The sequence below is a fragment of the Thunnus albacares genome, chromosome 9, assembly GCF_914725855.1.
Source record: "Thunnus albacares chromosome 9, fThuAlb1.1, whole genome shotgun sequence".
Classification (NCBI taxonomy): Eukaryota; Metazoa; Chordata; class Actinopteri; order Scombriformes; family Scombridae; genus Thunnus; species Thunnus albacares.
In genome coordinates, this window is record NC_058114.1 from 19,628,379 (window position 1) to 19,643,197 (window position 14,819).

Here is a 14,819-nt window from a genome sequence, read left to right on the forward strand (position 1 = left end):
AGAATTTCATTATTACCATAACTTTGCTCGTGCAACATTTACAAAAGCTATGCTAAGATTTGATATAAGATAGTCATCCTAATATTAATGATTATCAAATATGTGTAATGTGGTAGCAAAAATAACATGCAAACTGGTAGTCCATTATTTATCTGTGTTTATTTATTGTTCATAATAATGTCAAAAGATTCTCCTGAAAAAACTTGAATTTATCATTTGAGGGAATAATATGACTGAAAGGTGCAGGCTAAACCCAAGCCCCGGATTCACTGTGGTTTGTGGTATTTTGATTAGTAGAAACAAACATCAAAATCTGGGGTCAAGGCCTTTGATATTTCAGCTGAAAGTCTGCCGACATGTTGCCTATATTCCTATCATCAACTCCTAATTAAAATTCTTTAGTTATTTTGATAAAGAAGCATTTGCTCCCGTAAAATCCGCCAATTAAAATTAAAATAAATTAATTAGTGTTAAATCAAATGATCACATAGCACACACAATCCACAGGACCATGTAATAGTCCAACATAAAGTAGAAAATTCTGTACATACATCTCACAGTAAATGCACCTCTTATAATTGTATGTATATGGAGATATGTATGTTTTTATATAAGCTACTTGTTAATTGTTAAAATCGTTTCAGGATTATCATACAGTCCAGTCTAGAGACATGTAAGTGCCCAGTTTGCAATTTAATTTGGTTTAATTCGGATTTCACTTATTTCTCATGTCAGTTATACACATATTAGATATATATTTATTTTTCTATGCATGCACTGAATGTTTTGTAATTAGTGGTGAAATCAGTGAAGAATCGCAGCCTGTATAGCAGCATGGTCAACATTGGTGACGTCAAAAGGAGGAGAGACTTTCAGCCAATCAGCGTCGGCTGCCCTGGTCATCATCTCCTCACTGTTGATACAATGGGGAAGGTGAGCGGCAGCCCAGATTGTTGTGATTGAAGGAGTCACATATCTGAGTTTGTACTCGGCAACGTCGGAGGTCATTTTTGTAAGAGGGAACCGGCGGGTAAACCAACGTGTAAGTATCCAGAGGTCAGTAGAGAGCATTTTTCTATTTCCTTTTTTTTCCCCCATGGCGAACATTTCTGTGAACCTGTTCCGTGGCTAACGATAGACGTCAACAAGTTGGCTAATTTGACTAGCTCTCAGCCAGTGCTAGTAGCCGCAATACTACAAGGCAGAGGCATTACAGTAAAGTATTATTAGCATCACATTATCAACATGCCAGCTGGCTGTTTAGCTCAATAGCTTGTCTAGTTAGCTCACTAACTGGTCGCTGTCTGTCGCACTGACTGTTAATATCAGCTGACGGGAGCTAACTAGCCATCTATCTGTTGCGTGTCCGCGTCATGTGAGACTGATTTGATTGTCAACTGGGCTTGCTTTGTCTGTCAGTCAAGATCCTCATCATGCTTATCCATAATATTGATGTCCTTGCTAACGTGAAGCTTCCTCTTTATGTGTCCTCAATACAAATTGGTTTGGTAGTGGTACCAGTGTTTAGTTCTGTAGCTTAAAAGATAAGTTCACTCATTTTCAAGTCTGTCTTAAAACAACAGTCAGGTGCCCATATTAACACTGAAATAGGTTCGCTGTTATCACTCCTGCTGTTCATATTGGCTATTAAAAAGATCCCTTTCAATTGTGCTTTCAATGTAAGTGATGGGGGCCAAAATCCACAGTGTGTCCACACAGTCACAGAAATGCATTTAAAAGTTTATCTGAGGCTTATATGAGGCTTCAGCGGTCTGAGTTAATCATATCAAGTGGATATCTGCCACATTTACAGTCTTTTTAGCATAAAATCTCCTCTTTGTATTTCCGCGGACAGTGTTTCCCTGTTGAGCTGTGGTGGAAGTATACTAACAAAAAGAGGAACTTTGGCATGAAAAAGAGTGAAACATTGAAAGATATCTCATTGATTTGACTGATTTGGACGGCTGAAACTTCAGCACAGGAAGAGGCTTGTGGATTTTGGCCTCCATCACTTACATTGTAAGTGCATTATTAGAAGGGGTCTTCTAATGGTCAGTATGAACAGGATGAATGGTTATGGCAAGAAAAACCTATTTCAATGTTGATTTGTGCACCTGACTATTGTTTTAAGACAGTCTTAAAAAAATTGTGAACCTGTCCTTTAAGTATTCTTTTTCTTTAGGATGGAGAGTGGAGATGACAGCGTACTACGGTCCCGCTGCCGAGCCCTTCCTAAGATGCCCCCCTTCCCTGATTTGGATAGCTCTTTGGATGGGGAGTGTAGCCCAGGAGAACACCAGCAAGGCAATGGAGACAGCCACGTAACCAGCAATGGTAAGAAAGTCTGAACTTTTTATCAGCAGGTCCAAGGAAGGAGACGTATGACCTCTTATTACTGAGAATTTTGAAAGACAATGTGCAGGTTGACTCACCCTACTCTCACCATCCCTTTTTTATTTTCAGTAATTTTCCTGTTAATATTACTCATTGAGATTTTGTCTTGTGTTCCTCTTAAGCAATATTAATATGACCTCTGATACGGTTAGTGTGGTAAGCCGAGGTAGAGAACAAGTTAGAGACTGCTCACTTCTCAAATTGACCACTGCTGTTCACTGTCTCATAACAGGGACACAGAGCAGAAATAATGGTCAGTGAACTCATCATGTGAAACACCAGTCTGAAATGCTGTTGAACAACAGGGTGTATATATGTCAATAAAATGTCATTTATTGACATAAATAGTGTGAGGTTAATGTTTTACTGTTTGACTTTGTTGACATTGTACTAAATGGGTGGAGCGCTACAGCTGCTTGTCACGGTTCATGTGATTGACCTCAACAACTGAACTTGTTCCTCATTAGTCTAATAATCTCAGTAACCTCTACTACAAGCAGTTAATGCTGCTGAGCTTGTCAGTTCAAAAATGAATACTAGATACTACTTTCTAGACACTGTCATAGGATTTTTGGCTTGTGCCTCTGCCCATGTGTTGTCTATTTGTGCCTACGAGCTGTGTGCCTTGTTGTTTATGTCGGTGTTTCTTGTATTTGTGATTTTTAGCTACCAGAGGGGTATTCCATCAAGCTGGATAAAGGAAAAGTCTGGCTTGTACCAATAAGCCTTGCTAATTTAAGTGAGAGTCCTGTTCCATCACTGTGGCTTATATGAATCCCCACTCAGTAACCATGGCAACTTATACAGGAGGCTAACTGTCAAGCTTAATTTAGCTGCATGTCACAAAATGTCTGACAGGCGGAAACAGACTCTTAAAAGACGGTTCCGTCAAGTGTCTGTTCCTGCTGGCATCACTTTTGTCATGTCTGTGTTCAGACACAAAAGATGGAAGAACTGTGATGGACTTTTACAAAAATACCTATTTCAGTTAATCCCCATTTCATTTATGGTCACCTTTGTTTTGGAGTGAACCCTTTTATTGAAAAACTTAGCATTTATGATTTAAGAAATAAAAAGTGTAGCAAAGTTGTATTGGAGTTATTTATTCATTCATTCACTCATTTTATTCAAGCTGTGGAGACAAAAAGAAAATTAAATAAAGTCCAAACCATGACCTTCTGCTGTGTTTAAATTTATACAGTGGAAAGCGCTTATATTGATCACGGTTGCAATGATCAGCTGCTTGCATAGATCAAAAAGCTCAGGACAGAATCATTCCTATACACAAAATTTATACTGTTTAAATAATCCGCCCATAAGTAATCAAATAGTCCGTTTACAGTGTTCATTTTGGGTCTCTTCATACATGACAACATTTGGAAAAATATTTTAAAACAACTATTTTTTTGTACTTTACTCCCATGACAAGCGGCTGCGGCACCAGTATTGCCCGTCTGGGGCTGGTGCTGCGTGCGCACTGAAATCATGACATGATAATTGACGATTTAATCTGTCACAAATTTTGTCCCTCGCCTTGTTAATTGTGGCAGTATTGTCCTTTTTGGTGATGACACCTTTTCATATTCTTCATATCGATTCATTAGCAGGTTTGCTCCGCTGCGGAGAAGAACTTTCTTTTTCCGACACTTTTCGACGATCGACTGTTTATGTCTGCTTATTTTTCTTCGCGCTCTGCAAGCTTATTCAAGCGTGATTAGAGGTAAAGTTGACTAGACACGGATAAGCTGTTAGTGGGACGACATGATGCTTAAGTGAAAGTTGACGTTAATTCTCGCCAGGCTGCATCAAGTAATCGCAGCTTTCTTTTGCTGCGTTGAGGGAATAACACTTCTGCTCTGGTCTGTACAGCACTTTGGTCAACGTGGGTTGTTTTTATAAATAAATTTGACTTGACGTGTTTCTTGTTTTGTATATTGCAATACTGGTTTTGCAACTCTGACTTGTACTATTTCACAAACTATTCCAGTTATACAGCAACGCATCTGAAATCTACTGTACTCAACTATTTGTACCCTGTCAAATATGTCAATTACTGTTGAATATTTTAATATCAAAATAGTCTTTAGTATGGGGCTATGTGTGTTATTAAACATAAATTGTATGTTAAGAATAAAAACCATTTGAGTGATTTTACTTACTATGCTTTTTTTCTTCTCAAACACCCTACAGATATCCAGTTGTAGGTTATCTTTGTTTTCCTTTATGGAAATATTTGACATGGCATGAATTGATATTTACATTTACCGGATCAAATTTCCTTTTAACAGCGTAACCTGGCAACCTAAGGGGCTCCATTTTTAGTTTGGATGTGTCTAAAGCACTGAGCTTTATTTTAATAATGAAAGTTTCCACTTGTAAATCAACATATTGACAATGTTTATTTCATCTTATGCTCAGCCTTGTGTATTCTCTTTTCAATTTCAGGAAAAATTGAAGTGGAACATGTGATCAGCAAAAAGCTACAACTGAAGAGGAAAGCAGAGGTTAGTAAGTCTATAATTTGGGTTGGAAAAAGTTCAACCTGGGTGTTAGAATGGGTCCCTTCAAACAGCCTTCAACAAGGAAAACTATGTTAAATTGGAGTGATTTTAGGTTTCCTCTATCGAATATATATGCTTTCTCCCTGTGGAACATGATGATTTAAATAAGTAAATAACCTTACAAATGACACGTTCAGACTTCCTGGTGGTTAAATGAGCAGTTGCACATCACTGCAAGCAATGCCTGTAGGCTACAGCATGTTCACAAATTACAGCGTTAAATGATACAGTTGGTGCCATTATAATGATAACACAGAGCTGCTGTTGGCATGAAAAAACTTTAGCTTGGTGTTGACTGTTAACAGATATACAAATTCACAATACAGTTAACAATTCTACACATTTACTCTCCAATGCAAGAACTTCTTGTGTGCGCAAGGGGTCTGTATTGCAGGAAATCCACACACCCATTTCCTGTAAATGGTTGATGTGTTTCAACTTTGAGAACATTTTCGGGGTTATGACACCTCCATGTAGCTAATTACCTGATGCTCTCAACTAGAGAAACCCTTGATGACTGCGGAAGTGGGTTTAGTGGGTGTCTCAAGGACACGTGAACACTTGAGAAAATCTTTTTTTTTTTTTTTTTTTAAACCAGAACTCCTCTTTCTTCAGGAGTTCAGTGAAAAGTTCCACAACACCTTTATATATAGAAGGAACATCATTAATTGACCCAAATTAAAAATATTCCACATTTGTTAAAGCATTTTCAGACTGTGAATGACAACTCTTCCTGTGTCTTTTGCTATTACTCAGTACCTAAAGACTGACCTGATGCGTCAGTTTGACAACCAGGTCAATGACTTCATGGACAGTCTTATTGAGGAATCGGCTAGCCTGGAGCCCGCACCTATCCCTGCTGTCTTTTCACCACCACTGTCAGACAAAGAGAGGACCAAACTCAGGTACTGATTTGTAGCCACATGAGCACAAATATCTATTTTCACACATGTGCATCTCATTTCCCTTCTGTCTCTCTCTCACCAAAAAAAAAAAGATCACTGATTTCACCTTTTGTTCTTTCAGGCATTTTCGGCCTCCTCATGGCCAGGGAAAGCAGTTTGTTAGCCGCAGGTCCCTCCTAGAGTAAGCTGACACTTTGATGTGAAACAGTGCACTTTGTTGAAATTTCTGCTGCCTGAAAATTGTTTGTTGGTGTCAGTGTAGCTGTACAGATTCTAATCACTACTGTCTGTTTGCCCACAGTGAGCTGTTTGAGGTGAACCACATCAGGACTATCTACCACATGTTTATTGCTCTCCTCATTCTCTTTATCCTCAGTACATTTGTGGTAGATTTCATTGATGAAGGCAGGTAATATATAGGACTACTATGATTTATGTCTCCTTGTCTGCTGAGTCAATTAACTTGAAACAATTGCAATCATGTCAGTTCTGGGTTTTTTTTGCTTTTATTAATGGAATAAATACAGTAAACTGATATTACTTGTGTGAACTTGCTAAGAAAATCCTGAGCAGAGCCTTCGGATTTCTCATCTCTGCTTTATGTCCTTTCGCCTCAGGCTGGTGCTGGATTTCAACCTGCTGGTCTATGCATTTGGACAGTTTCCCCTGGTGGTGTCTACATGGATCTGCATGTTTATTTCAGTGTTATTGGTTCCCTACACCCTGTTCTACCTGTGGTCACAGACCCAATCTGGCTCCTATAGTCACCCCAGACTGTACAGTTTTCTGTTTGGCTCTGTATTCCTACTCTACCAAGCTCTGGGTCTGGGATTCCTGCCCACATATATAGTGGTGACCAACAGTTTGCCTCCTGCATCCTGCTTCATCGTCATCCTGGAACAGGTAGATGACCAGTAAAGCTGCTTTTGAGTTGATCAGTGCAGCCATGTCCATAGTTGTTTTGTATTATACCTCTTTGAAATATACTCAATAAACAACCCTCCCCTCTTGAATGGACTCTGTAGCAAAAATTGTAATAGCCTCTGTGTCAATTTTGATTATTTTTCAAATTCCAGGTGCGTCTAATGATGAAAGCCCACTCCTTTGTGAGGGAGAACGTACCAAGATTCCTGACCTGGTCTAAAGACAAGACCAGTAAGTAACTTGCCAGCTACAACATGTTTTGTATGTTTCTCTGCTATCATTTTATTTGTGTTTGTCTACTGATTGATAAGCAGTCTCTCCTGTCATCTACAGGTCCTGGCCCAGCGGTCCCTCAGGTTTCTCAGTATCTCTACTTCTTGTTTGCACCCACACTTATCTACAGAGATAAGTACCCCAGGTAAACAGACCCTCTTATCATTTCTCGAAAGTCATTTTTGAATTTGTCTTGACAACTGAAAAACAACACTATTCTTGCATAAAGTAGCCCTTATGATTGATTAAATCTTGTTTCTCGCTTAATCCAGGAACCCAGTGATCAGATGGGGCTATGTGGCAACAAAGTTACTACAGGTACCAATCGCTTTCATATACCTACCTACAACTGCTCACAAAAGATATCAGTCCAATTTTCTGACCAGTCCAACCGTTTTTTGCCCCACAGGTACTAGGCTGTCTGTTTTATGCCTATTACGTGTTTGTGCGGCTCTGCATCCCCCAGTTCCGCAGCATCAGTCTGCAGTTGTTTGACCTGAGGGCCATGGTTCTCTGTGTATTCAACTCCATCCTGCCAGGTGAGATCAGCCACTAATTTGCAGACCTTTATCAACAAATATACTCTCATACACTCCTGAATTACACTTGTTTTTCATGCTTTATTTTGCCACTTTTTTGTGACAAATTTTCCTCTTTTTTTTTCTTTTATTCGCAGGAGTGTTGGTTCTCTTCTTGGGTTTCTTTGCCTTCCTCCACTGTTGGCTCAATGCATTTGCTGAGATGCTTTGTTTTGCTGATAGGATGTTTTACAAGGTGCCGTACTTCTGCTCTCTCTCTCTCTTTAAATGAAGTTCCTGTGTGTGTTGTATACCCAAATTAACTTTTTTTGACTACACATCACAGGATTGGTGGAATTCAACATCTTTTGCCAATTATTATCGCACTTGGAATGTCGTGGTCCATGACTGGCTGTATTACTACGTGTACCGGGACTTCCTGTGGGTGAGTGGTTCTGCTATTGGTACAGCTCAATATTTAAAACCACAGCAGCAGCATTCTTTGTTATAATGTTCATAGTGATTGTTTTTAAATTGACTTGTTTTTAATGATACCATAAATTATGACATCAGTGTGAAAATCCATTTTAAAAATGTCATGTACACGTTTTTGCCAGTTGTTGCTAGTGTAAAAATACATGGATCAGATTAAACCTGTATGCCACTGGTGTTTTGACTTGTCTGTTGTCTTGACTGTTGTCATTCCAGATGTCTCAGAAGCGTTTCAGACCGGCAGCCATGCTGTTTGTGTTTACAGTGTCAGCAGTCGTCCACGAGTACATTCTTGCGATCTGCTTTGGCTTCTTCTATCCTGTCCTCTTCTGCCTGTTTATGTGCTTTGGAAGTAAGAGAAAAGACCTCTATGCACCTTTCTATTTTTAAGTATATTGACAATCCAGACTGATTGCTTGATAATTCAGCTAAACCTAATAGTATCTCTTGTCTGTGTCATGAAACACACAAAAACCTGGTCAGTTTATGTTTCCATGCATTATCTTTTTATCATGCTTCGTTCTTCGTCTTCTCAGTGATGTTCAACTTCATTCTGCATGACCAAAGGAAAGGTCCCATCTGGAACATAATCATGTGGACATCCCTCTTCCTGGGTCAGGGGGTCATTATCTGTCTGTACTCTCAGGAGTGGTATGCCCAGCGCTACTGCCCCTTGAAGGAGGTAACACCTGCAGCATTGTTTTGTGTAGTCTACTGACATGTTGCCCCAAAAAGCATGATGTATTTTATCTCCATGGATACAGTGTAACTCAGCTGGTGGTGTTTTTGTTTCAGCCTTCCTTCCTAGAGTTACTGAAGCCTCGTTCCTGGAGCTGTCAGAGAGGCTTGATGGCGGACTGATAGGCTGTGATCTACATTAGGACTGCTGCTGAGGATCATCACTGATCAGTGTCCGTTTGACCAGCCTTTCTGTTACTGTCATAACTTTTGATCTTTCATGTTTATTTTATTTTTATTGCACTAAGGTCACGACTGAGTCTTTGTATGAATGTATAGAGGAAGAAGTTCAATAAGAATTTGCCAAAATGTTCTTTACTCTAACGGCTTAGTCACAATGATGCCTTACTTATCCGTTTTACGTTTTCAAAAACAAACCCACAACAAAATTACAAGTTCACATAAAACCACATGTGAGCTCTTTTACTTTTATGTACTATTTATTTTGCAGATGTATTCCCAATCCTTTAGCCTTGATCAACTGTGAAACTACTCCTTGTGCCAATATGATAGTGGCAATCATGATAGGGCAGCTAAAAACAAATATTACGCAAGACAAACATTGTCCACATATGCAGTAATGGTGAATATTTAACAAGGTTAACAATCACTATTGTAAAGGACATTCATTATGTTGTTTGAAAAGACATTCAAAATTATTTATTTTTACTGCCAATAAGATTTATTTTGGAAAAAGGCCACTGTATAAATCTATTAGAGACTGTGGCTTTGCTGTATTATAACTTCAAGATTGCGGTGCTGGCTTTTTTTGAAGCAGACCATGAAGGTTGCGTCAATACACAGACATAGGAAATTATTTTATAGTAAATCTGTAACTGTGCTGTTTCAGGCACAGAGCTTTTACAGATCGCCGGGGTACGCCTGAACTCTTATGATTCCCCAATTCCCAGGAACTTGAAGGTTAATTGTTAAATCAAATGTAATGTCTAGTTTTTCAAGTTGGAAAGGCAGGCAGTCATTACAACTCATGAGCAGACTAACGCTGGACTCCATAAAAGAAAGTGTTAAACAAAAAAGAGATGCTGTATGGAGTTAATATATTCTGTGACTGCTGAATGTGTTCTTGATTATTCAAATATTTCAGTTGATCTGGTTTAAACATACATCTAGCGTCACTCAGAAAGTTTCTTGTAAATCTACATGATGTTTTATTTTGTTCATGTTGAGAGTTAGGTACAGTGATTTCAGTAAGGTGAAATCACTACAGAATAACTACTACTGTTACTGTTGCAGCTGGCTGCGGGAATGTTATAACACAAAGATGGTGATGATACTTGATTAGCACTAAGGGCTTCAGTTTGCTTAGTCAGATATGGAGTACATTCAATGAGACACTGTTGTGTTGTTTGGTCAGACAGGTACACATTGTACAGAACAGTCATTTCCATGACAAGCTAATGAAATAAGGAATTGAATATGCTCAGTGTGCTTTTAGTTCCTGTGGTCTTGAAAAATGTGTGAACATATTTGTATTATTTTGAGGAAATCATTGCACAATTAATGTTGCCAATTATGACAGATTTCAATGCAGGGAGACTGTATTTATGCTTGTGAATAATGAGATGCACAATACAAAGTTTAAAAACCAGCAATGCAAAACTCTGCATGTCTAAAAAATGTTTGACCACAAGATGGCACTGTATTAACAGTTTTAGTTTTGATCTTTCTAAGCTCATTTTGGCTGGAATTTGTGGCCAGGAGCTGGAGAGGCTTCCTGAGTCCTTCACAAAGAAAATTGACACACACAAGTACCAGCAACTTATTTTTTTTAATATATAAAGACAATATTAGAAATATTGGAATGCCCTGTGGCATTTATCACAAATTGCTTGCACTTCATTTGAGAACTCCACATTTGACTGAAGTTGTAGTCTTACATTATGCATCTGAGATTCTGTTATTGAGGATAATATTTATAGCAGTAAATAAGAGCCAAGCTGGAGAATTGCAGCTTATTTAGATAAGATGTTTATTTTTGGGAGCAGAGTTTACCTACTTACTGACTGTCTTACGTTTGTTTATTGTGGTTAATAGTTTTTTTCTGGCCTGTTATTGCTCTTTGTTTCAGGTGACAGTTTTGCAAATCAGTATGTTGATCTATTTTCAGATGGACAGAAATGTCTGATACATTCCTTAAGGCAAATCAATGTATATGAATTATTAAGAATTAAAAAAAACTCACATATGTTCCTTTTACCTCTTCTGTTCAACTTTCTAATGGATGTGTTATATACTGTATAATAAATGGTCACTGGGCCATCAAGTGGTACTGAAATAGATACATACAAATTCAGATATAAACTTATTTTTATTGCAACAACTTTGATTTTTTTGCACTGCTAGATACTCCTGCTTATGTCTGTTGATATGTGTATAGTTTGTAGTCAAGAAATCAGTAGTTTTGTTTTTAATTATTACAGTACATTTTTCCTATAGTCTCTTATAAATTGCAGTCATATTATCATACATGTGGATTTCACAGTTCCTCATTAGATTCATATCCCTGTCTCGTATATGTCTGTGAAGGACTTTAATCCATTTCTGTACGTTAGTTTGATATTTTTTAATATAATTACATAGCTTTAAATGCCATATCATTTTGTTATAGTACATACAAGTTAATTAAACCAACTGAAGCACTCATTATTTTGCATTACTACTTTGTATTCGCCTGACAAAACAATAGCTGACAGTGACATTTTACACAATTGTGCAGTCCGGTGCCAGACAGTCCATACGGGCCCCTCGCCCGTAGGAACCCGGTGCGTGGGAGTTGTTGGGACCCGGTTAGTGTTGGTACCGGAGAGGTGGAGGACGGTGACAGGGGATCGCGGAGGGAGAGCCCCCCGCCTTGTGCAACACATCTCCTACTCTGCGGTAAAGATGGCGGCGTCAGAGGGGGCGCGCAGCGGCCGGACAACGGCAAAACGTTTCTGAAAACGTCCAGATTTGTCCGACTCTCGCTTGTCGCGTACCGCCAATTTCTTCTCGGATACCACCTGTGTCACCAGAGGAGAGACAATCGCTGTCACACGCCGGGGTTGCGATTTTATTGTTTAAGGCAGGGTGGGTGGGTTTCACTTGATAGCTGCTAACGGTAGCTAACGGGCTAGCCAAGCGAGCTAACACGGGCTCGTTAACGTTAGCTCGGTGAAGAAGAGGAGGGGAGGGGGGGAGATTGAGGAAGACTATTCGGGCCAGGCTGCTCCAGCTTGGGGGGAATGTGAGCCAAGCAGAGGTGCGCAGGGGGGTTTGCTCGCTTCGTCCCAAACGTCCTTTATACCAAACTACCGGGATGGGACAGCAGGTAGGCCGCGTCGGTGAGGGCACATCGACCGGGCTCCAGCCACCACAGCCCCACGCGTCCCAACCGCACCAAGGGAAGGGGAACCGGGGGAGCGGCGCCGGGAGGAGACCCCGGGAACCCGGCAGTAGCACCGGGACACCGCCAGGCAGGACAGCTGCGGTCAACGTGCCCGATCCAGCGATTAACATATTCACGCAGCATTCAGGTAACGACATACATTATTTAAAGAGGGTGTGGGTGACGATGAAGGAGTCCGCTTTTTACTTTGATATTTGTTTTCTGCTGATTAGCAACTGCTAACCGAGTCCATGCTAGTTTGACAACGACGCGTTAGCGGAAATAACTGTTAGCCATGCCAACCAACATTAGCGTCTCATTTCTCATCCATTTTACTGTGTGTTAATTTGTCTATTGTCTTGAGTATGCAGACAAGAGGCAGTTTATTCAGAAGATGGATAACTAGATCACTCAGATTTTACACCAGTATAGTTAGGTTGGAGGATATGCATGTGCTGCATGTGACCTAATGGTCTCAAAAGGAGAGGCAGTGTTTTTGAGGAAGTGTAATCTGTGCATTGCCTGTGAGCCATGACTAGAGGTTAGCTAGTTAAGTTTGATTTGGTAAACAGTGATTCTTGCCTCCGGAGGTTGAGTAGCAATTCCACTCCATTAACTCACTATAGCAGCCACCACAGGCTCACATTACAATACCTAGTGGTTTTCACATGCTCACTTACATCCTCTGTCTCAGAAAGTCTACTGTTACAACACACTCAGCAGTCTGACTGCACAGTTTGATCCAGTGGGAAATCTTATGTGAATAATTAAAGTCACCTTCTGTCATTGTATGATTACGCTCACGCATCAAACATCAAAGTTTAAAGCTACTCTTAGGTGATTATATTTTAATGTCTTAACGTCTACCCTCTTGCACGGAACATCAGTGAGTTCAATAGGTGATTCATACATTACATGAAGAATACTTGGGGAAATGACACCTACAAAACAACAGTCACCCCACTCGTCAAAGCTCCCTGCACCCATGCCCCTGCCTCAGAGCAATAGCTGTGTATCAATATTTGTTATCTGCTCTGTGAGCCGTGGAGAACAGCGCAGGTCTGATAGTATCTCTCCCTTCTTTGAATTGTGGAGAAATAGCCCAGCAGGAACTCCTCAATGCTTTAGATGGCCTTCCTCCTGCCTCCCAGCCTTCTTCCCTTAGGCAGATTTCCTCACTGGCTGTTCTGGTCTTATGAGTAATGGAGATGACATGATGCGTACTAGGTGGCGTGTGTAATATCATCATCATAGCAGTGCATTTTATTCAAATAGTGTTTTTCTTAATCATTTTATACATATTATAAGGAAATCAAAAAACGTCTATCTACTGTTCCTTGAGAAGGTTATTTGTGACATCCACTGCTCAGCCTGAACGTACACGCTGAGTGTAAACTAGGTGGGATGTTTTGTTGTTTGTTCTTCTCTCATGTGTGTCCTCCAGTGGATGCTCACTTCACACTTCATGTGTTGCATTAATGTAAAAGTACTGGCGTAGCTTGCCCGATTTCCGCTGATGTCCAGTACCTAATTTCCTCACTCCATTTGCAGTGAGCAAGGACACGCGGAAGGTGTGAGCTTTTGAGAATGGAAAGCATTTTTAGTTCCTGGCTGTCAGATCTCAAAAGTAACCCTCCTCAGCTTGGAAGTACACACACAGACAGACAGACCTACTAAGTGCAGCACCACTCACTGTCGGCACTGTTCTGTTCTCTCCGATGCCGGGGCAGGAGTGGCCTTTTTATAGCAGCCAGGATTCAGTCATACTGCCACTCTGCAGAGAGACTGCTACTCCTCAAAGCACACAATAATAGAACAAAGACCCTTAAGTGATGAGGCTCGGGACTGTGCACTCAGTCTTCCACTGACTATCAAAGTGCCTTTTTTCCTTGGTAGACCATTTATGTGATAATGATGTATTATCTTACACATCTTTGTGGGTGAAATCTGGGTTGTTCTTTCAAGGAGGCTATTTTGTTTGTCAGGAAGTCTGTGTTCATTAGGGCTAATCTAAAAATGTATCTCATTATTTGTTAATCAGTTGTGGATGGATTTGATTTTTAATTTGACAATTGCATCATGTGACCAGGTCTCGTCAAGAGGAAGCAAAGATAAGATAAACTTTATTGATCCAGGGAAATTCAGTGTCAACAGCAATAAAAGGAAGTACAAAAGCGGATGCATAAAATAGTTATGAGTCAGCCTGGTGGCGTGAGGTGTTGGTTTGACAGCGGATTTAATGTTAGTGTGGGTGTTAGTATTTATCAGGGTTCCTGTTTTCATAAGCAGACTAATGTCCTTCCTTTTGAAAACTCTCAGAGATCAGCATGTTGAAGAGGTTTTATTAATTAAGCTTCATAACCACTTCATAGCAGACTAGTATACTTCTTAACCTTGGCAAAGTAATGTCATGCAGCGGTAATTGGTGCCTTCTTGGGGTGTAATTGAAAGGTTCAAGTCTATGAGGAATGCGCCTTTGTCTGTTGAACTCATGCCTATGTGTTGCAGCCTGTCTGTTCTGTGAATATCATGGGTAATTTGTACACATGCTTCCGTTAGACTTTCTATTGGTGTCCCTGAAACCAGTGAGTCGCGGTAGGGGGACATTCAAGAGGCAGGCAGGGATTGG

At 40.0% G+C, this 14,819-nt stretch overlaps 2 protein-coding genes across 6 annotated transcripts in view; both read left to right on the plus strand.

Moving 5' to 3' along the window:
• The first annotated feature begins 897 nt into the window (after positions 1-897).
• On the plus strand, positions 898-11,022 carry soat1 (sterol O-acyltransferase 1). Of its 4 annotated transcripts, none has more exons than XM_044360953.1 (16): positions 898-1,056; positions 2,183-2,334; positions 4,840-4,898; positions 5,712-5,860; positions 5,982-6,041; positions 6,162-6,269; positions 6,478-6,763; positions 6,937-7,015; positions 7,118-7,202; positions 7,330-7,375; positions 7,467-7,596; positions 7,734-7,831; positions 7,922-8,020; positions 8,284-8,419; positions 8,604-8,749; positions 8,863-11,022. In XM_044360953.1, the coding sequence occupies exons 2-16, from the start codon at positions 2,184-2,186 to the stop codon at positions 8,926-8,928; spliced, it is 1,698 nt and encodes a 565-aa protein (XP_044216888.1). In that variant the 5' UTR covers positions 898-1,056; position 2,183; the 3' UTR covers positions 8,929-11,022. The 4 variants fall into 4 exon arrangements, with proteins under 4 accessions (XP_044216888.1, XP_044216889.1, XP_044216890.1 ...); XM_044360954.1 differs by having other exon boundaries at positions 898-1,042; XM_044360955.1 differs by lacking the exons at positions 898-1,056; positions 2,183-2,334 and adding an exon at positions 3,843-4,253.
• Positions 11,023-11,383: 361 nt separating this feature from the next.
• The window catches only part of abl2 (c-abl oncogene 2, non-receptor tyrosine kinase), a 28,101-nt gene continuing 24,665 nt past the window's right edge, over positions 11,384-14,819 (plus strand). For both annotated transcript variants that reach the window (XM_044360949.1, XM_044360950.1), the window contains exon 1: positions 11,384-12,338. In XM_044360949.1, the coding sequence (XP_044216884.1) occupies positions 12,122-12,338 (217 nt within the window). In that variant the 5' untranslated portion in view covers positions 11,384-12,121. The remainder of the gene's footprint in view (positions 12,339-14,819) is intronic.

Bases quoted from the DNA above. Each gene is read 5' to 3' on its own strand.
- soat1 (XM_044360953.1), top strand. From the start codon at position 2,184: ATGGAGAGTGGAGATGACAGCGTACTACGGTCCCGCTGCCGAGCCCTT. The intron at 6,764-6,936 runs GTAGATGACCAG...TTCAAATTCCAG, and splicing joins TCATCGTCATCCTGGAACAG to GTGCGTCTAATGATGAAAGC. The intron at 8,750-8,862 runs GTAACACCTGCA...TTTTTGTTTCAG, and splicing joins GCTACTGCCCCTTGAAGGAG to CCTTCCTTCCTAGAGTTACT.